At 37.7% G+C, this 16,703-nt stretch overlaps 1 protein-coding gene across 1 annotated transcript in view; it reads left to right on the top strand.

The window, feature by feature from the left end:
• AAR3 (defective in cullin neddylation protein (DUF298)) overlaps positions 1 to 16,703 on the top strand; it is a 38,371-nt gene that overhangs the window by 5,485 nt on the left and 16,183 nt on the right. The window contains exons 2-5 of the mRNA XM_089166790.1: positions 2,867 to 2,951; positions 4,042 to 4,099; positions 4,302 to 4,377; positions 4,510 to 4,592. Of these exons, the coding sequence (XP_089022916.1) occupies positions 2,867 to 2,951; positions 4,042 to 4,099; positions 4,302 to 4,377; positions 4,510 to 4,592 (302 nt within the window). The remainder of the gene's footprint in view (positions 1 to 2,866; positions 2,952 to 4,041; positions 4,100 to 4,301; positions 4,378 to 4,509; positions 4,593 to 16,703) is intronic.

Below are 16,703 nucleotides of genomic sequence, written 5' to 3'. Positions count from 1 at the left end.
CCGGGCAAGTAAATCACTTTGTCTATTCATTGACTTGTGAGGCTTCTTAGTAAATTTAGCCTCAACATATGTCGCACACTTATTTAAGGAAGGTCTCAGATTGCCTTCAATTAAGCTAATCTTACACATTTTCTTAATATAGGGTCTACAATGTTCTAATCTAGCATGCCATAAGTCAAACAACTCAACAAAAGTAAATAGAATCAGGCTTATCATTTATTGAATCATGAATACTGCATACAAAGAGCCCCTAACTCAAGTCTCCCTTGCCCACAAATACATCAGTTTTGGTAATAATTAGTTTATCAAAATCAAAAGACAATTTCATTCCAGGCTTGTTTAGAAGAGGCCCTAACACCAAATTCCTTCTAATTCTGGCACATCAAACACGTTGTCCAAAACCCGTGTCTTCCTAGATGCAAGCTTCAATGTCATTGGCCCTTGCCGACTACAAAAGAGGAATCTGAATTATCTATAAAGACCTTGTCTCTGGAAATAACTGGAGTGTACTTCGAGAACATGCTCTGATCACCACATGTATGTCTCGTTGGCCCAATGTCTATGACCCAATTCCTTGGCTTTTCAACTGAATTAATTTATGTGATCATCACTGTGAAGATGTCTTCCTCAATGAGATTGACCTTAAGAGTTCTCAAATTTCTTCTTAACTAGACAATCCTCCTTAAAATGGCCCAGTTTTCCACAATTGAAGCAACTTCCCTTCTTCTTGAAGCCTATTATCCTTTTTGACTTGAAGACCTTTCTTGAAGTTTGATTGCTTCCATGTTTCGATGAGATTTGCCTTGAGTTTTTGAACTCCATTGCCCCTTTATTTCTTGTCCCTTGCTCTATTCCTCTCTTCACTTTTTATCCGGACAACAACCTATTCAAAAGTCCACTACTTCCTTTTGTGTTTCATACTCAATTTAAAAGTATTTCAAGAGTTAGGGAGCTTCTCAATCAAAGAGTGAGTAACAAAGGCATTTGGCAAAACCATTCTTTCCTTGGCCAACTTGCCAATCAGAACTTGATACTGGTCAATTTGTGGGGAAATTTCCTCATCATCATTCATTATAAAATTCAGGAAATTCGCCACCACATATTTACCACTTCTTGCATCCTCCTTTGTGTACTTGTTTGAGGGAGCATCTCAAATCATATAGGCATACTTAAACGTACAATACACATTGTACAAGTCCAGAGAGAGCACTCAAAATCCAGTTCTTACATTGATAATCAAGCTAAACCCATGCCATTCTCTTTGCCTCGAGTTCTGGGCTCTTTGTATGTCCCAACTTTGATTTTGTCAAAGCAAAGGTGAGAGCGAACAACATCATCTGTTTCCGCTATTTAAAATCCTGACCATGGAGTTGGTTTATCTCGTCAAATTCTGACACAATCTACATGTTGTCCATAGTAGACTACAAAATATAACATTCTGGGTGTTTGGTACACCATTGCTTGAAGGAGTTTTGTCAAAGGCAATTGAATCAATAGTGGATATCTCACCATCACTGGCCATGTCTTATACTGATTCAAATACCTTAAGATTGTTAGAAACATAATATCGAAGGCACCGTTTAAGACAGACAATCTCAAACAATAAGATAAAGAAGCACAAAGTAAGATAATCTTATGTTAGAGCCACTAACTCGTATAAAGCAGAAGAAATGAAACAATAACGACAACACATACTCAAACAGGGTGAGTTGAGGTGTACGAAGAAATACTTTTTCTTAAGGTATTTGAACGCCCCCTTAAGTGCATACTGGGTTTGACCTTGGCATCCTCACCTTCAAGGTACAACAACTCCTTAGATCTGAAAGTTAGCACTCCAACAGATTCTACTTGCAACGGAGATATGAAGGTGTATACAACACAGGAAGGGAAGAAAGCAAAATAGGAATTTTTCCACTTTTCCAGTACACAAATTTGCTGCAAAAAATGGAGAGCAAAAATCTTGTTCAAATTTTTTATTGCAAACTCCTATACTTGTATGAACATCTATGGGGGAGGGTGGCATCTGTACATTAGGTCACGCTAGAAAAAAGGAGTTGTGATTGATCGTACAATCACCTCCCCTCAACAAAACCCAAAAAATGGGTTTTTCGGTTCATGATCCACATCCCCAAGTCCCAAGTCCCAAGTCCCAAGTCCCAAGTCCCATCATAGACATTTAGCATTAATTAATTAATATTGTATATGCCCCTGGCTTGATCGGACTAGGGTCCAAGGACCATGGACCATGGCCGATGCAGCTCGGCACATGCGCATGTAGTCCGTTCTTTACTCTCTTCCGGCACACAACCCACTTAAGAGCAATTATTATGTAAATAACAGCATAATTGTTAGCTCCATCCGATGTGGGACTAAAATAAATATGGTAAATTTTGTTACCTTTTTTATGTCGAATTGCCAAAAACCTTGGATCTGAATCTTTTCATCCTAAATGTAAGAATCAAACAAGATTCTGCTCCACCCCCCCCCCCCCCCAAAAAAAAAAAAAAGGGGATAGAGTTTTAATGTTTTTTAAACTTATATATAATATAATATTATATTGTATTATATTTTTTAAAATAAAATTCAACACATTTGAGATTTATGTTTTGTTGTCATCTCTCTTGTTCTGCTGAAACTGTTCATATTTGCATTTGTTTTGGTTGTGATGCAACGTTTTTTTCAACTAAAAGATTTCTTATGAGCCACCCTTTAAAAGGTTCAGTCACAGGATCCCATTTTGTTCTATGAAACTGCATACTTATCCTATCCTATCCTATACTCTGTAATTTTTTAATGCTGGAATTCTTCAGGGGCTTACTTTCGTACTTAGGTTTAATTAAATTAACATCCTGGTCTTTCTTTGTAGATATTACATCAGGAAACAAACATGTAGACTCAAGGGAGGCACTTGCTGAGCTATTGAAATTGGTGGAGTCCAGGTTCCAGAAAAGGTATGCATCGTTGGAGCAAGTTTTGTGTTGCCTTGTAGACTCTTTTCAACTTCAAATTGGCTGGGCCATGAGAAAACTAATATTATAAATAAGTTTTTTTTTTCCCTCGTTGCTATGCCTAGTGAAATATGATATTTCACTGTTTGCCACATTGCAGTAAATGGGTTGGTCTGCTTGAAATGAGTAGAAGAATTAGCTAAAATATTCTATCTTGTATCTTATATTTTATCTACATGTGATGGCATTTTGTAATTTTACTAAAACTTTGAATCTGAGTTTGAGCAATTTCCTTTCTTACTTTGGACTAAAATTCCCAACTTAGCAGAGTTGACTTCCGAAATTCGGTCATTAGGACCAAGGGACAGGCAATATCCAATAGCTACAAGCTAGGAGTTGACAACTCAGTTTCAAAAAAGTTGCCTTCTGAAATCTGAGTAATCTCCCATGATCCTACTACTTGAGGACAAAGCTAAGCTTAAAGGTTTAGGGGCCCTGACAGACGGTTTACTTGCGTGAGGACCCAACCCAATGTTCTTGCAAACACCGCCGCCCCTGAGCCATGGCTTCCCGTCAAACGGTACCCCCCCCCCCCCCCCCCCACACCTCTGTCTTGTGGCTCCCCTTCTCTTTCTGCTTTCTCTTGCCGGCCTTGTCCTCGGTCCGTCCTCTGGGTCTCTGTCATTTCCTTGTACACTAAAAGGACCCACATCATTTCCCCTTGCTTAACAGGGAGGAAAAAACATTAGGCATGTATCAACCAGTATGACAAACTAGTTTCATTTCCTTGGTTGCACTGCAAATGATGTTGAGTGGTGACTTTGAACACTGATTGACGTTTGCTAAGGATAAAGTTGTTAAGCATCTTGGTCCCAGTTCTTGGCTGTGTATTGAATTTGATGTTTTGAAGTATAAAATTGTTAAGTATCTTGGCCCCAGTTCTTGGCTGTGTATTGATATCATGTCTTCTATGTGTGCAGTTTGACCTGTTATAGAACTGGGCTTTATCTGATTACATTTGAGGCATTTCCACATTATGTTTGATAGCATTTTTGTCCATAAACTTTGTGACACGTGAATGTGTGTTTTACAGTGGCAGGAATATTATTCTTGATGATCTCTCCAGGCTCATGCTGCGGCTGAACTTCATGGTGAGACTTACTAATTGAAATTATATGAATTTGTTGGTTGCAGATATCTCCATCCTTGAAATCTCCTTTGCCTTCTTTTTTACATTGTTTAGTCATTAGGATTTTGGTCCTTCTCTTTGTCTTTTACAAAATGTGTGTTCCATTTTTAGCAAAAATATTACAGCTTTGTTCTTGATGAGTGTTTCAATATCTTTCTTTGTAGGAAGATTCTTGTGAGTTCACGCGCTTCTATGATTTTGTATTTTTTGTGTGTCGTGAAAACGTTCAAAAGAATATTAGTGAGTAATCTTCTTCCATAATTCAACTTTTTAAACCTATTGCCCTTTTTTATTTTAGTATCTGAGAAGACTTGGTTCTTGCTGTTTGCTAGTCTGAAAATTTTTCCCTTTTTTTGTAAAATATCTTTTCAGCTGTAAGCCGTGCCATAGCTGCTTGGAGGTTAGTTTTAGCTGGAAGATTTCGATTACTAAATCAATGGTGTGGATTTGTTGAGGTACAAATTTTTCCTCTTTGCTTAAATGAGCTTTTAATCAGTACCATTATTTTTTAATATTTTACCGCATTGGAGTTCACTACATGCCCTAACCACACCCCCACCTCTCTGTTCTTTTTTTCTCTTCCCAAACCCCTTTGAGGTGGGGGAATAAATGATATACGAGAGTGGGGAGCACTAAACTGATTTAGGTTCAACTTGGAGTCCAACCAACACAAGAGATGGGGTGCCCATGTTGTTGAAATATAAGAAGCAACAAGTAACAGTTAGTACAATTTATTTTATATTTTATCGCATTGGAGTTCACTGCATGCCCCAACCACACCCTCACCTGTCACATCCCACCCTAAATCCACCAAGGGGGTACCCTATCTGGATTACCCGGGGGAGTGAATCACGGTCCCGCCGATCAAGTTTAGAAACGATCATAGTCACTTAGCACAATAATATAATCAAAAGCAAGAACAATTCTTTGTATTCAAATAATTTAATAATAAAAGTCAAGAAAGGATCTTAGAGGGATCACAAAGGACATCAAAGTGCGGAAAAGATACCAATAAAATAAATGATCAACATGCGGAAATGAGGTGGAACTTTCCTCTACAACATTGGCGGAAAGTAGATCGAATAAAATTAAGGGTTACAATGGGTTCCCAAAATGACAAGGGAACAAACTAAACTACGGTCTCGACAATTCAAATAAAAAGGTTAAAAAGGGAATGAGGCGATATCCCATCCCTAACACATAAGTACAAAACTAAACTGCTCCAAATAAGTCCCAATCTCGGGCTACTAGTCTTTATTAACTTGTACACCGTGACTAGTGGGGTACGGGTCATCAACTTGGTCTTTAGAGTGTTGATTGTCAAAGTCGACAGTAGTAGTACCTACAATAGAGTCTAACAAAGATGTTGCAAAAAGGAATGAGTTCAAAAGAACTCAGCAAGACAGTTATTCCATAAAACATAAGCCATATGATACAAACCACAACATGATGCAATATGTTATGAAACACATGATGCAAGTATGATTCTAACTCTATGAATGCTAATCTCTAAGGTAGAAATGCTTTAAGTCATAGCACCATACTTCTTTAGATAAGTCTTAGTCACTCAATCATCGGGGGGAATTGGGTCCTGCATCCCTCTCGGACAAATCCATGGTTGGGGTTTCGGTCACCGCTCTCTCACATCACCATTTGGTCTAAGTATTGGCGCATGTCACGGTAAAGCCTAGCCCAATGCAAGTCATCTACTTAGTCATATCATGTCAAATCCAGATACGTCCATTCCTCCCATCCCGGGATCCTTTCCGGTATCCTTCACACTAGAGTTACGGATATTACCCACCAAACTCATCAACCCTATTGGTCATCCACAAATAGTAGACGAGAAGCTCTCACGTCCCCTCACGGATATGATCCACCGATCCTCGAGTGCTCGTGAGCCCAAGTCTATCCATTTGCAACCCTACCAATAAATGGCTCCCACAATGAGATTTATGACCTCTCACGGATCATTTCACCGGTCTTGAGTGCCCACAAATCCCCAATGCTACCACGGGTCGTTTGGTCTCAATGCCCTTCCGATTCGGGTCTGATACAACAGGGACATCCTAGCCAAACAACTAGACAATCCTATGTATGTCATCCAATAACCCGAGAAAGTGTCGATAGGCATCTTCGGAGAACATTCCTATACTATTCCCTCCGATGCCCAAGGACAAAAGCGTCAATAGGACACTCCCCAATCCCAAGTTATACCTAAGCAATCACATACTCAAGTCCATCATATCGCATGCATTTGATACATCATCATGATAGAAGTTAAATCATAACATCGAAATGATCCATCATATATACAAGTAGCAAGAATAATAAATCATTATAACAAGAGTATATGAGATCACAATACTATTGTTCTAAAACATGTATAATAGTCCTATGATATTCAAAAGCAATTAAGAGGCTATGTTCACTAAGTTATGAGCATCAAGACATAAGCACATAGCCTATGTATTTATGGCGATAACCATCCTTACCTTTAGTTGAGTCGATGACGATCCAAGAGTCACAAAGGAATGATCCAATAATAGTGTTAAGACCCTAAACAAACATAAATAAGAGATTAGAGAAGAAATCGGGAAGATCGGAGGTCGAATGGGTCAAAACGGAGCAAGGTTGCTGTCAACAGCATGTTTGGTCGATGCTCTTTGGTTGATGGCATCGACCAAAAGTGGTTTCGGGCAGAAAGTTGGATTTTGGTGATTTGGTCCAAAATTGGTCTTTTGGGGCTTGGATCGATCCGAAACTTGGAGGGATGATTAATAACAATGTAAGAAAACTACCTAGCAAGTATTATCATAATCTAATGGTCCAAATGAAAACCCCCAAATTGAGGTCCTATGTTCTAAAGACAATAATCCTAGCATTCATGAGAAATCGATGTAATTGAAAGGGAAGCTAAAGAATTAGTTGGGGAATGGGTTAGGAACAAGATTACAATCATTTGCAAGCTAGAGATTTGACTAATCATACTCCACGTTTCAGTCTAATATAAGAAATCAAGTTGCTAAGCAAGGAATCATGGTAATGCATATGTAAGGATCAAGATTCAAGTGAGGCATAGCAAGAATGAAGGAAAAGCAAGTATAAATGGGAAGAGACATTCATGGCAAGGTGTTTGCAAGGTTGCAACACCTTGGCCATGGTCTCATCAGTAAAAAGAAGAAGAGAAGTGAGTAGAATAGAGAGCAAAAGAGAGAATCATATCTTAGAAGATGATAATGGAGTCAAGAGACAATGATTGCAATGATTGGGGGCAAGAATCCTTCACAAACACCAAGAGAGTGCCTTGGGAAGCTCCACTCTCGTTCTCAGTGGTCTAAATGAGTGTAATAGGGCTCAAAACACGAGGCTAGCATATATAGATGAGAGAATATTTCAAAGGGAAACTTTGGTCGATGCTCTTTGGTTGATGGCATCGACCAAAGAGGATCGACCAAAACAGGTTTCAGCAGAAAATCCAGAAATAGTTCAGCAACTTCGGACAAGGATTCGGAGGGCTATACGGGGTCAAATTGAGTGGGGTTTTCTCCTACAAGTCCATCAAGAAGTCTAGTTTCAGGAAATATCTTCGGATTGAGCACGAGAGTTCATTTGGTACTTCAAATAGTTCACCCCTCTTCGATGCGCAGAATTTCACTAAACACTGACAATGTACCCAAGAAAGGGGTATCATCGTCAATGTCCATGGGTTTCGGGTCAAACACTATGTCTTCCACAAAGAGGGCCCACAAGGACTTCTTCCTTCACTTCGGGACATTGGATCTACTCTAAGGAAAAAGGTCGGACATAACCTTCTAAGGCTTTCAAAGATAAAAACATTGAAATCACGGTCTAACATTAAGGTCTAACATCAAACCAGTCTTTCTTTTATCTCAAAGTAATTAGGGTGTCTTGGTTAGGTTTGGGCTGGATTTCACACACCTCTCTGTTCTTTCTTTCTCTTCCCAAGCCCCTTTGGGGTGGGGGAATAAATGATATATGAGAGTGGAGAGCACTAAACTGATTTAGGTTCCACTTAGAGTCCAACCAATGCAAGAGTTGGGGTGCCCATGTTATTGAATATAAGAAGCAACAAGTAATGTTTAAGGGTGCAAATATTACAAAGATATGCTGTAATTGGTGTCCGTCAAATGTGCAAAACACAATCCACTGGGTCAGGAAATGCAACTCTTTAAATTCCTGTGTATTGAATATAATCTGATATAGTTTGGCAGGAACCATGAAATTCCAGTTGGCCTGATATTCAGAGATACTAGTGGTTTTCATATTTTCATGAAATGCCATCTGGTGTGAACCTTGCCCTCTGCATGAATAAAGAAAGGAAAATGATTATAATCTGTACATCTTAATGACTGGACTATCCATGCCTTGGGTGGCAGAATAGCCAAAAGTAACAAAACGTTGTGCCATTGGTGATTGGTAAATATGATGAGGAATTTATGTCCTTCCCAGACATTGAAGTCTTCAATTGTTTCTCCTTTAAAGCCTTTTGTGGTGGTGACGGAATGTTGATGCATCTTTCCAGTTATTCTGTTACGCTAAAGCAATCCTCGAGAACTCCATTTGTTAGTGTGACATGATTTAATTTATTAAACTCCACTTAAGTACCACCTTTCTCTTGTCAAGCAAATTGTATAACCCTTGATTATCTTTGTCGAGTTTTTTGTAATAGTTTGGTGTGGTAGATAAAAACATGTCAAAGAATATGCTCTTTTGGTGGCTGAGGTCTTGTTGAGATAGGTGAATTGCTGAACTGTTCTCCCTGGCATCAAACTGATACACTCTGGCCATAGAGATACTCCTGTTTTATATTGCACAAAATTGACATTGTTGTGTAAGATGAATATCCTTTCTACAAGTACTACCGATATGTGTTAGTAGTTAGTACTTGCCCAAAATTTAGAAGTCAGGATTTTCTTGACTTGCACGATTTATTATTATTATTTTTTTCTTCTTGCAATCTGGACTCCTCAGGATTATAGTGAAAGGTAGCTTCACTACAAACTTTTTGCACTTTTAGATCTTCCAAGTGGTATCCATTTTTGGCCAAATAAGGGCACACCATCAACTTGGGATGGTAACCATTAGTTTTCCATTTTTTTAAAAACCAAATACCCTTCTAGTTAAATAAATTACTGAAAAAAGGAATCTGATAGGGAGTATTCCCATCTCCTCGACTGGCATACTAAATGCTGCATTTAGGGATATTCCCATCTCCCTGACTGGCATACTAAATGCTGCATTTAGGGTTTCAAGTGAGATGGCATTGCAATGAAGACCAACAAAACCAAAAATCTCATAGATGTGATAATTAATTCACGAGGACCTCCCAAAGAATATTAAAAATTTCAACCTGTTTGATAATTGAGACAATCAAGTAAGAATAACTTGGATTATTGTTTGTGAAAATGACATGGCTAGCAGGCTAAGGCCATACAAAGAGGTGGAGCATACCTAAATGCTTAAATATATTAAATAGCCACCGAGAGAAAAATTATACCCCTCGAAAATCCAATCTAAATCAGCAGATAGAAAAATACAAGTAAACTCACATTTTCTTTCTCAAATATAGAAGGTTCTGCACCCTTCCAATTAGGGTTGTTATCTTTTTGATGTCTGGTCGCCCTAAGGCCTCCAAAATTGCATTGACGACGTAGTGAAGCAACACATCACCTATGACAATAAATAGATGACTGATAGAGCCCTGGGATCACAGTATTATGCTATATTGGGAGAAGAATGATTTGCTGAATATCTGGCAAACAGCAGTTAGGGAAAGAAATCAGATCTGGTCCTAAGAAGGAGGTTGCAGAATATTGTGAATGATTTGTAGAATATTACATAATATTTACTATTGAATAAGAGGGATTTGGGGACAGCACGAATATTGTGAATGATTTACAGAATATTTACTACTAAATAAGAGGGATTTGGGGACAAGCATAATATTGCAGAATATTTACTACTGAATGAGAGAGATTTTGGGAGATTAAGGTTGATTATGGGTTATAAATAGGGGTAAGATGTGAGTAGTAGTAAAGGATTATTTATTTGAGTGTTTGGGCAGCCGTAGGCTGAGGGCAGCAATGTGCTGTGGGGGTGATTGGCACCATTGTAACCAATTTTTCATTGTTCTTCGTTATTTTATCAATTAAATAATATAAGTTTTGCATTTGATTCGTGGGTTCTTATCAAATTGGTATCAGAGCACGTTTTGATCCGCGGGAAGCAATGGAAATCGGATTATCCATGTTTTTCGGGGAAGGGGATGTGTAGGAATGGCTTCTTGAAGTTTTGTTGTTCCGTTGGGAACACCAAATTGATGATGAACATAGATTGGGAGTGGCACTGCAACATTTAGAAGGAGAGGCATTAGCATGGCTTTACCAGAAGAATTGGTCAAACTTCAATTGGTCAACCTTCAAGGAAGCTCTGAAATTGGATTTCAGTGTTGAGCAAGCGATTGAAGGAGCGGGAGAAGCAGAAAATATCAGGTTTGAGCAAGTTAATGGCATCACAATGTATGGACCATCAATAAAGGAACAAATAAAAGCAGCAAAGGCTGAAATCACAGAGAATGCTTTGAAAATTTTCGGAGCCATCCAAACAAGGGGTGACGGTAATGCAAATAATAACCATAGCGATGAAGCATTGGTAGAGATTTTAAAAGAGGGTGAAAAAGAGGCCAAAGGGGAAATTGCTGCAAATGATGGTATGGCATCCAATATTGCTAATCCACTACAATTCCTTAATTCATTTATTGACACGAAACTTAAGGGAGCAAGCAAGGTTATTAAGGCGGCAAAGCGATTGGGGCTCCGTCTTGGCATTTAGGCGACTAAGCGGCGCTTAGGCGGCAATAAAGCAACAAAAGTGGTTTAGTCAATGTTTTTAATATTACTACTTTTAAACTTTTTTTTAATACAAATACTTTTTATAATAAACTAAAGTACTAAACAAACATTCTACAATCACATTCATAAAAAAAAATAATAATAATAAAAAAAATAAAACATTCAAGAATCATAATTATGAAAAATTATCCAAAAAAAGATTAAAAATATAACTTGATCTTATCAAGCATCATAAGATTCATTACAATAATTATGTAGTATGTACTATATCAGTAATCAATGTGAAAAATGAAAATGAAAGTAGTAATTTTACATTCTTACTTACCTCTATGATAGTGTGACGCCAAATAAGTGTTTTGTACTCTTGTGCATAGATCAATGATCAGAATTGATGTATCCATTTTTCCCTTTTTTTAACCAAATAGTGCCGACATGATAAATTAATGATCTCATTATTCCAATTTCCAAGTCATTGTTTATTTAATGATTCATTGATTATTAATGTTGAATATGGTTTATGCTTCACATTCTGTTGCCGATAGGCACTTTGGGCCTCAAAGTTTATTTGCAAATTAGGCCTCGATTCCGAAATGGCTCACATATTTAAATTTATATACGGCATTGTAGAATAAATTATGATTAAAAATAAATAAATAAATAATATGCACAAATTACAAAATGTAAAAAAAGCGGTTACTTTAGTATCTAGGCGGCAATATGGCGCAAAAGGTGGCAAAGTGGTAGTGTCTAAGCAAAAAAGCGGCAAGAAATCATCCCGTTAGTTAAGCGGCAACAATTTAAGCGGTTTAAAAACCGCTTTGTCGCCTAAGCTAGGTGCACCTAGGCGGACCACTTTAATAACCATGGGAGTAGGAGTTGTGCTTTATATGGGTCCATATGTTATTGTTGTTCAGCTGAAGTCAGTTCCAATGGCTATTCCTAGTGTACTCTTTAATTCAGCTGAAATTTCCAAGGTTTTTCTTCATTTGGGTTGCTTGGAGTTATGTGGTTATTGGTTCTCAATGAGGTATGTTGTGCAGAATGTCGAACTAGCATGGTTGTGTGGCAAACATGTAAAGACCAAGCTTCCAATTTTCCATCACCTTGAGGACAAGGTGATTTTCGAGGGGCCGGTAGTGATAGAGCCCTGAGATCACAGTATTATGCTATATTGGGAGAGGAATGATTTGCTGGAATATCGACGAACAACGCTAGGGAAAGAAATCAGATTTGGTCCTAAGAAGGAGGTTGCAAAATATTGTGAATGATTTGCAGAATATTTACTACTGAATAAGAGGGATTTTGGGACAGGGGAATAGGAATGATTGCGAATATTTACTACTAAATAAGAGGGATTTTGGGACAGGCAGAATATTGTGAATGATTTGCAAAATATTTACTACTGAATAAGGGGATTTGGGGACATGCAGAATATTGTGAATGATTTGCAGAATATTTACTACTGAATAAGAGGGATTTGGGGACAGACAGAATATTGCAGAATATTTATTACTGAATGAGAGAGATTTGGGGAGATTAAGGTTGATTAGGGGTTATAAATAAGGGTAAGATGTGAGTAGTAGTAACGGATTATTTATGTGAGTGTTTGGGCAGCCATAGGCTGAGGGGCAACAATGTGCTGTGGGGGTTATTGGCACCATTGTAACCAGTTTATCATTGTTCTTCATTTTTCTATCAATTAAATAATATCAGTTTTGCATTCGATTCGTGGGTTCTTATCAGATGACCAACAAGAAAATACTTCGACACCGAAATTCCTACAAATAATAACTTTTAACTAACTAACCAAATTCTTCGACTGTAGTCTGTAGCCCAAAATTAGCATTAAAATGAGCTTCACAGCCTCTATCATTGGCTGATTATTTTCCATGATGATCAATGGGTACCTGGGCTCCAGTCTATGGAGGTCAAAGCAGCGACCAACTCGGAAAGGAGCAATCTTTGAAGCATTTCTGGAAGTCTTATCTTATTTGACTTAGACTGCAGCAGCAATTGTGGATTGAGATAGAGGTTGAGGAAACAATGAGACAATGCATGTGTATAAGCTATGGTGAATGTCATTATTGAAGGGATGGAGAGAAGATGGTGGTGAATGAAAACTTTGCCCTATTCGTGGTAGCATATTCCTGTTGACTTTCCCCAATCTGATTCCTTTTTTCGTTAATTAGTTTACTTTAACTAAAAGGGTATTTTTAGATCAGAAAATAATTACAAACTGATGGTGTTTCCTTATTTGTCTAAAAATTGGTATTGTAGGGGGTATAAATGCAGAAGTGCAAAATGTTGTTGGGAATTTGCCTTTCACGATAACTTAGTATGTCCAGATGGAAAAAAAAAACCGATTTGTTATGTATGTGGATTTCATTACTTCAAGCAAACATTTTTTCTTAAGGTAACCAAAGAAATATATAAGAATGATAGTTGTCATGGTGTTTAGGCGATCAAAGGCATTTTAAGGCAGTTGAAACGTGTTGTAATGTGAGAAATTGCTCCTCTAAAGTATATTATTCACAAGACCCCAATAGGGTATTTATAGTTACAACCTAGTTAAGCCCTATATTAAGTAGGAAAATAAAATATAAAACAAATAAAAATAAAACTCTAGACTTATTAAGAAACATAATCCTATTCTAATTAGAAAACCTCAGTCCATGTTTTCAACACTTCTTCTCAAGTTTGAGCATAGATATTTATCATGCCTAACTTGCTCATAATGTAATTGAATATCTTCATGCTCAAGCTCTTTGTGAGCACATCAACCCATTGCTCGTTTAAAGTAACAAAAGTGATATGGATCAGCACAGCCTCAAGCTTCTCTTTGATGAAATGTCTGTCAATCTCCACATGCTTAGTCCTATCATGTTGTACTGGGTTATGAGCTATGTTGATTGCAAGGTTATTAAAGCGGCAAAGCGACCAAAGCGATTGGGGCTCCGTCTTGGCGATTAGGTGACTAAGTGGCGCTTAGGCGGCAATAAAGTGACCAAAGCGGTTTAGTCAATATTTTTAATATAACTACTTTTAAATTACTTTTTAATACAAATACTTTTTATAATAAACTAAAGTACTAAACAAACATTCAACAATCACATTCATAAAAATGAAAAAAAAAAAAAAAATTCAAGAATCACAATTATGAAAAATTATCCAAAAAAAAAATTAAGAACATAACTTCATCTCATCAAGCATCATAAGATTCATAACAATAATTATGTAATATGCCTTTTCTAGAGTAGTTTTCAATGTGAAAAATGAAAATGAAAGTAGTAATTTTGCATGCATAGGGATACTTTTATGATAGTGTGACACCAAATAAGTGTCTTGTACTCTTGTGCGATAGATCAGATCAATTAGAATTTATGTATCCATTTTTTTACCTTTTCTTATCAAACAATGCTCCTTCCTGATAAATTAATAAATCTCATTATTCCGATTTTCAAGTCTTTGTTTATTTAATGATTCATTGATTATCAATGTTGAATATGGCTCATGCTTCACATTCTGTTGCCGACAGGCACTTTGGGCCTCGATTCCGAAATGGCTCACATATTTAAATTTATATACGGCATTGTAGAATAAATTATGATTAAAAACCGAAAATAATATGCACAAATTACAAAATGTAAAAAATAGCGGTTACTTTAGCATTCCCGGTAGCAATGATGGCTCAAATGGTGCAAAGGATGTGCCTAAGCCAAAAAGCTTTAATGCTGAAATCTCAGCCTCGTTAGTTAAGCGGTTCAAAAACGCTTTCATCCACATATGCTAAAAGCATAGTAGTGCTTTGATAACCATCTCTTTTAATAAACAAAGTGTAAGGTTTGCACCTCCAAATCTACTCATAGTCATTAGATATCCTTTAAGCCTTATGGTACCTCCCAAATGCCTCGATCTTGGAGATTGCTTCAACCCTCGACACTCAACCCCGCAACCACAGCCTGTTTCTTGCTTCTCCAAATCACAAGATTACATCCCAGTGATACACCATATATACCTCTGGGGTTGGAGTTCTCCATGACATCGGCACATCTTGCTTCATCTAATTGTATATGCCTCATCTCCATTAATGTCCATGAACTAAAATTAAAATTCATTTTCCATCTTGGCAGTAGTCTTGCAAGTGTCTCAAGATCCGATAGTCAGCATCCAAATGTGAGGAAACTAGGGATCACTAATCTTGCCTAACAAGACTACCTTTCAAATAGTCCTGTCTACCTTGTGTGAGATCACAAACACCCACTTTGCCACTAATTTTTTATACCGTATCTTGTCAGCAAAGTCACCAAGTCCCACATTTTGTTTTTTTTCCAGAGCTTGCATTTCCTCATCCATAGCTTCTTTCCAGTTTGAGTGAGATAATGCCTCTTGCCAAGTGTTAGGAATAGAAGTAGAGGACAAAGAGGAAATAAAACTTTGAAATTCTAGAGATAGGTGACTAATATGAAACATAATTGGAAATAGGATGTTTGGTGCAAGTTCGAGGTTGCTTTCTTAATGCAATTGGTAAGTCCAAAGTAGGATTAGAAGAATGGTCAAAGACAGACTCACTTGGAGGAACGGATTGTTCAGGGCCAGGAACCAAAGCTTTTGACTGGCTTGGTTTAGAAGGGGTCACTTGTTGCTTTCTTTGATAGGTCTTCGAGGGTCTTAGTCTCCCCCTGTATATCATCCACAAGCTGATCCTGTCCGGTCATTCCATCTTCCAAAGGAGGATCATCTATAGGAATTTTAGGAGAAATATCGAAAGGAGGAATAAACACTGGAACCTCTTCACTAAAACTCCCCCCTGAAAAGGTGTAGGGGAAAAATAAGGAATTTGTTCCTGTAACACAACATCCATTGAGATGAAAAAACGATGAGAACTAGGATGATAACACTTATACACCTTCTATGTAGGAGGATAACCCAAGAAAATGCACTTTAACCCACGAGGATCTAACTTTCCATGAACATGGTGGTTCCAGACAAAGACAACACATCCAAAAACCTTATGTGAGACTGTAAAGGCTGCTGTCCCTAAAAGAACCTTAAGGGGACAGCGTTGGTCTAAGACTCAGGAAGGCATTCGGTTAATTAGATATGCCACAGTAAGAACGGCTTCACCCCAAAACCGAAGAGGCACATGCATAAAAAACATGAGGGAATGTGCTACCTCAAGTAGATGCCTATTCTTGCGTTCGGCGACCCCATTTTGAGGTGGAGTGTTGACGCAACTAGTTTGGTGTATGATGCCATGGTTTGCTAAGTAGGAAGGGAATGCGCCACCCAAGTACTCAGTTCCGTTATCCGTATGAAGGAATTTTACTATCACCCCAAACTGAGTCCTAATCATATTAAGAAAATTTTGAAAGCACGAGAAAATGCCACTTTTTTGGTGAAGTAAGTAAATCGATCCTAGTACAACAGTCAATAAAGGTAACAAACCATCTTTGACCAGATACAGACAAGGTCCGAGAATGACCCCAAACATCAGAGTGAATGACTGAAAAAGGGATTTTACTACGATTATCTGAAATAGGGTAAACATGCTTGGTTTGTTTGGCCAAAATACATGCCTCACAATAAATATTATTCAAATTACACCTTTTAATCAGATTAGGAAATAATTTGGACATAATAGGTAAAGGAACATGGCCAAGACAACTATGCCACTGTAATAAGGTAAAAAGT

Source organism: Hakea prostrata, chromosome 8 (genome assembly GCF_041222555.1).
Source record: "Hakea prostrata isolate BN-2017 chromosome 8, UWA_Hpros_2, whole genome shotgun sequence".
Lineage (NCBI taxonomy): Eukaryota > Viridiplantae > Streptophyta > Magnoliopsida > Proteales > Proteaceae > Hakea > Hakea prostrata.
This window is presented reverse-complemented; position numbering and strand designations above follow the sequence as displayed.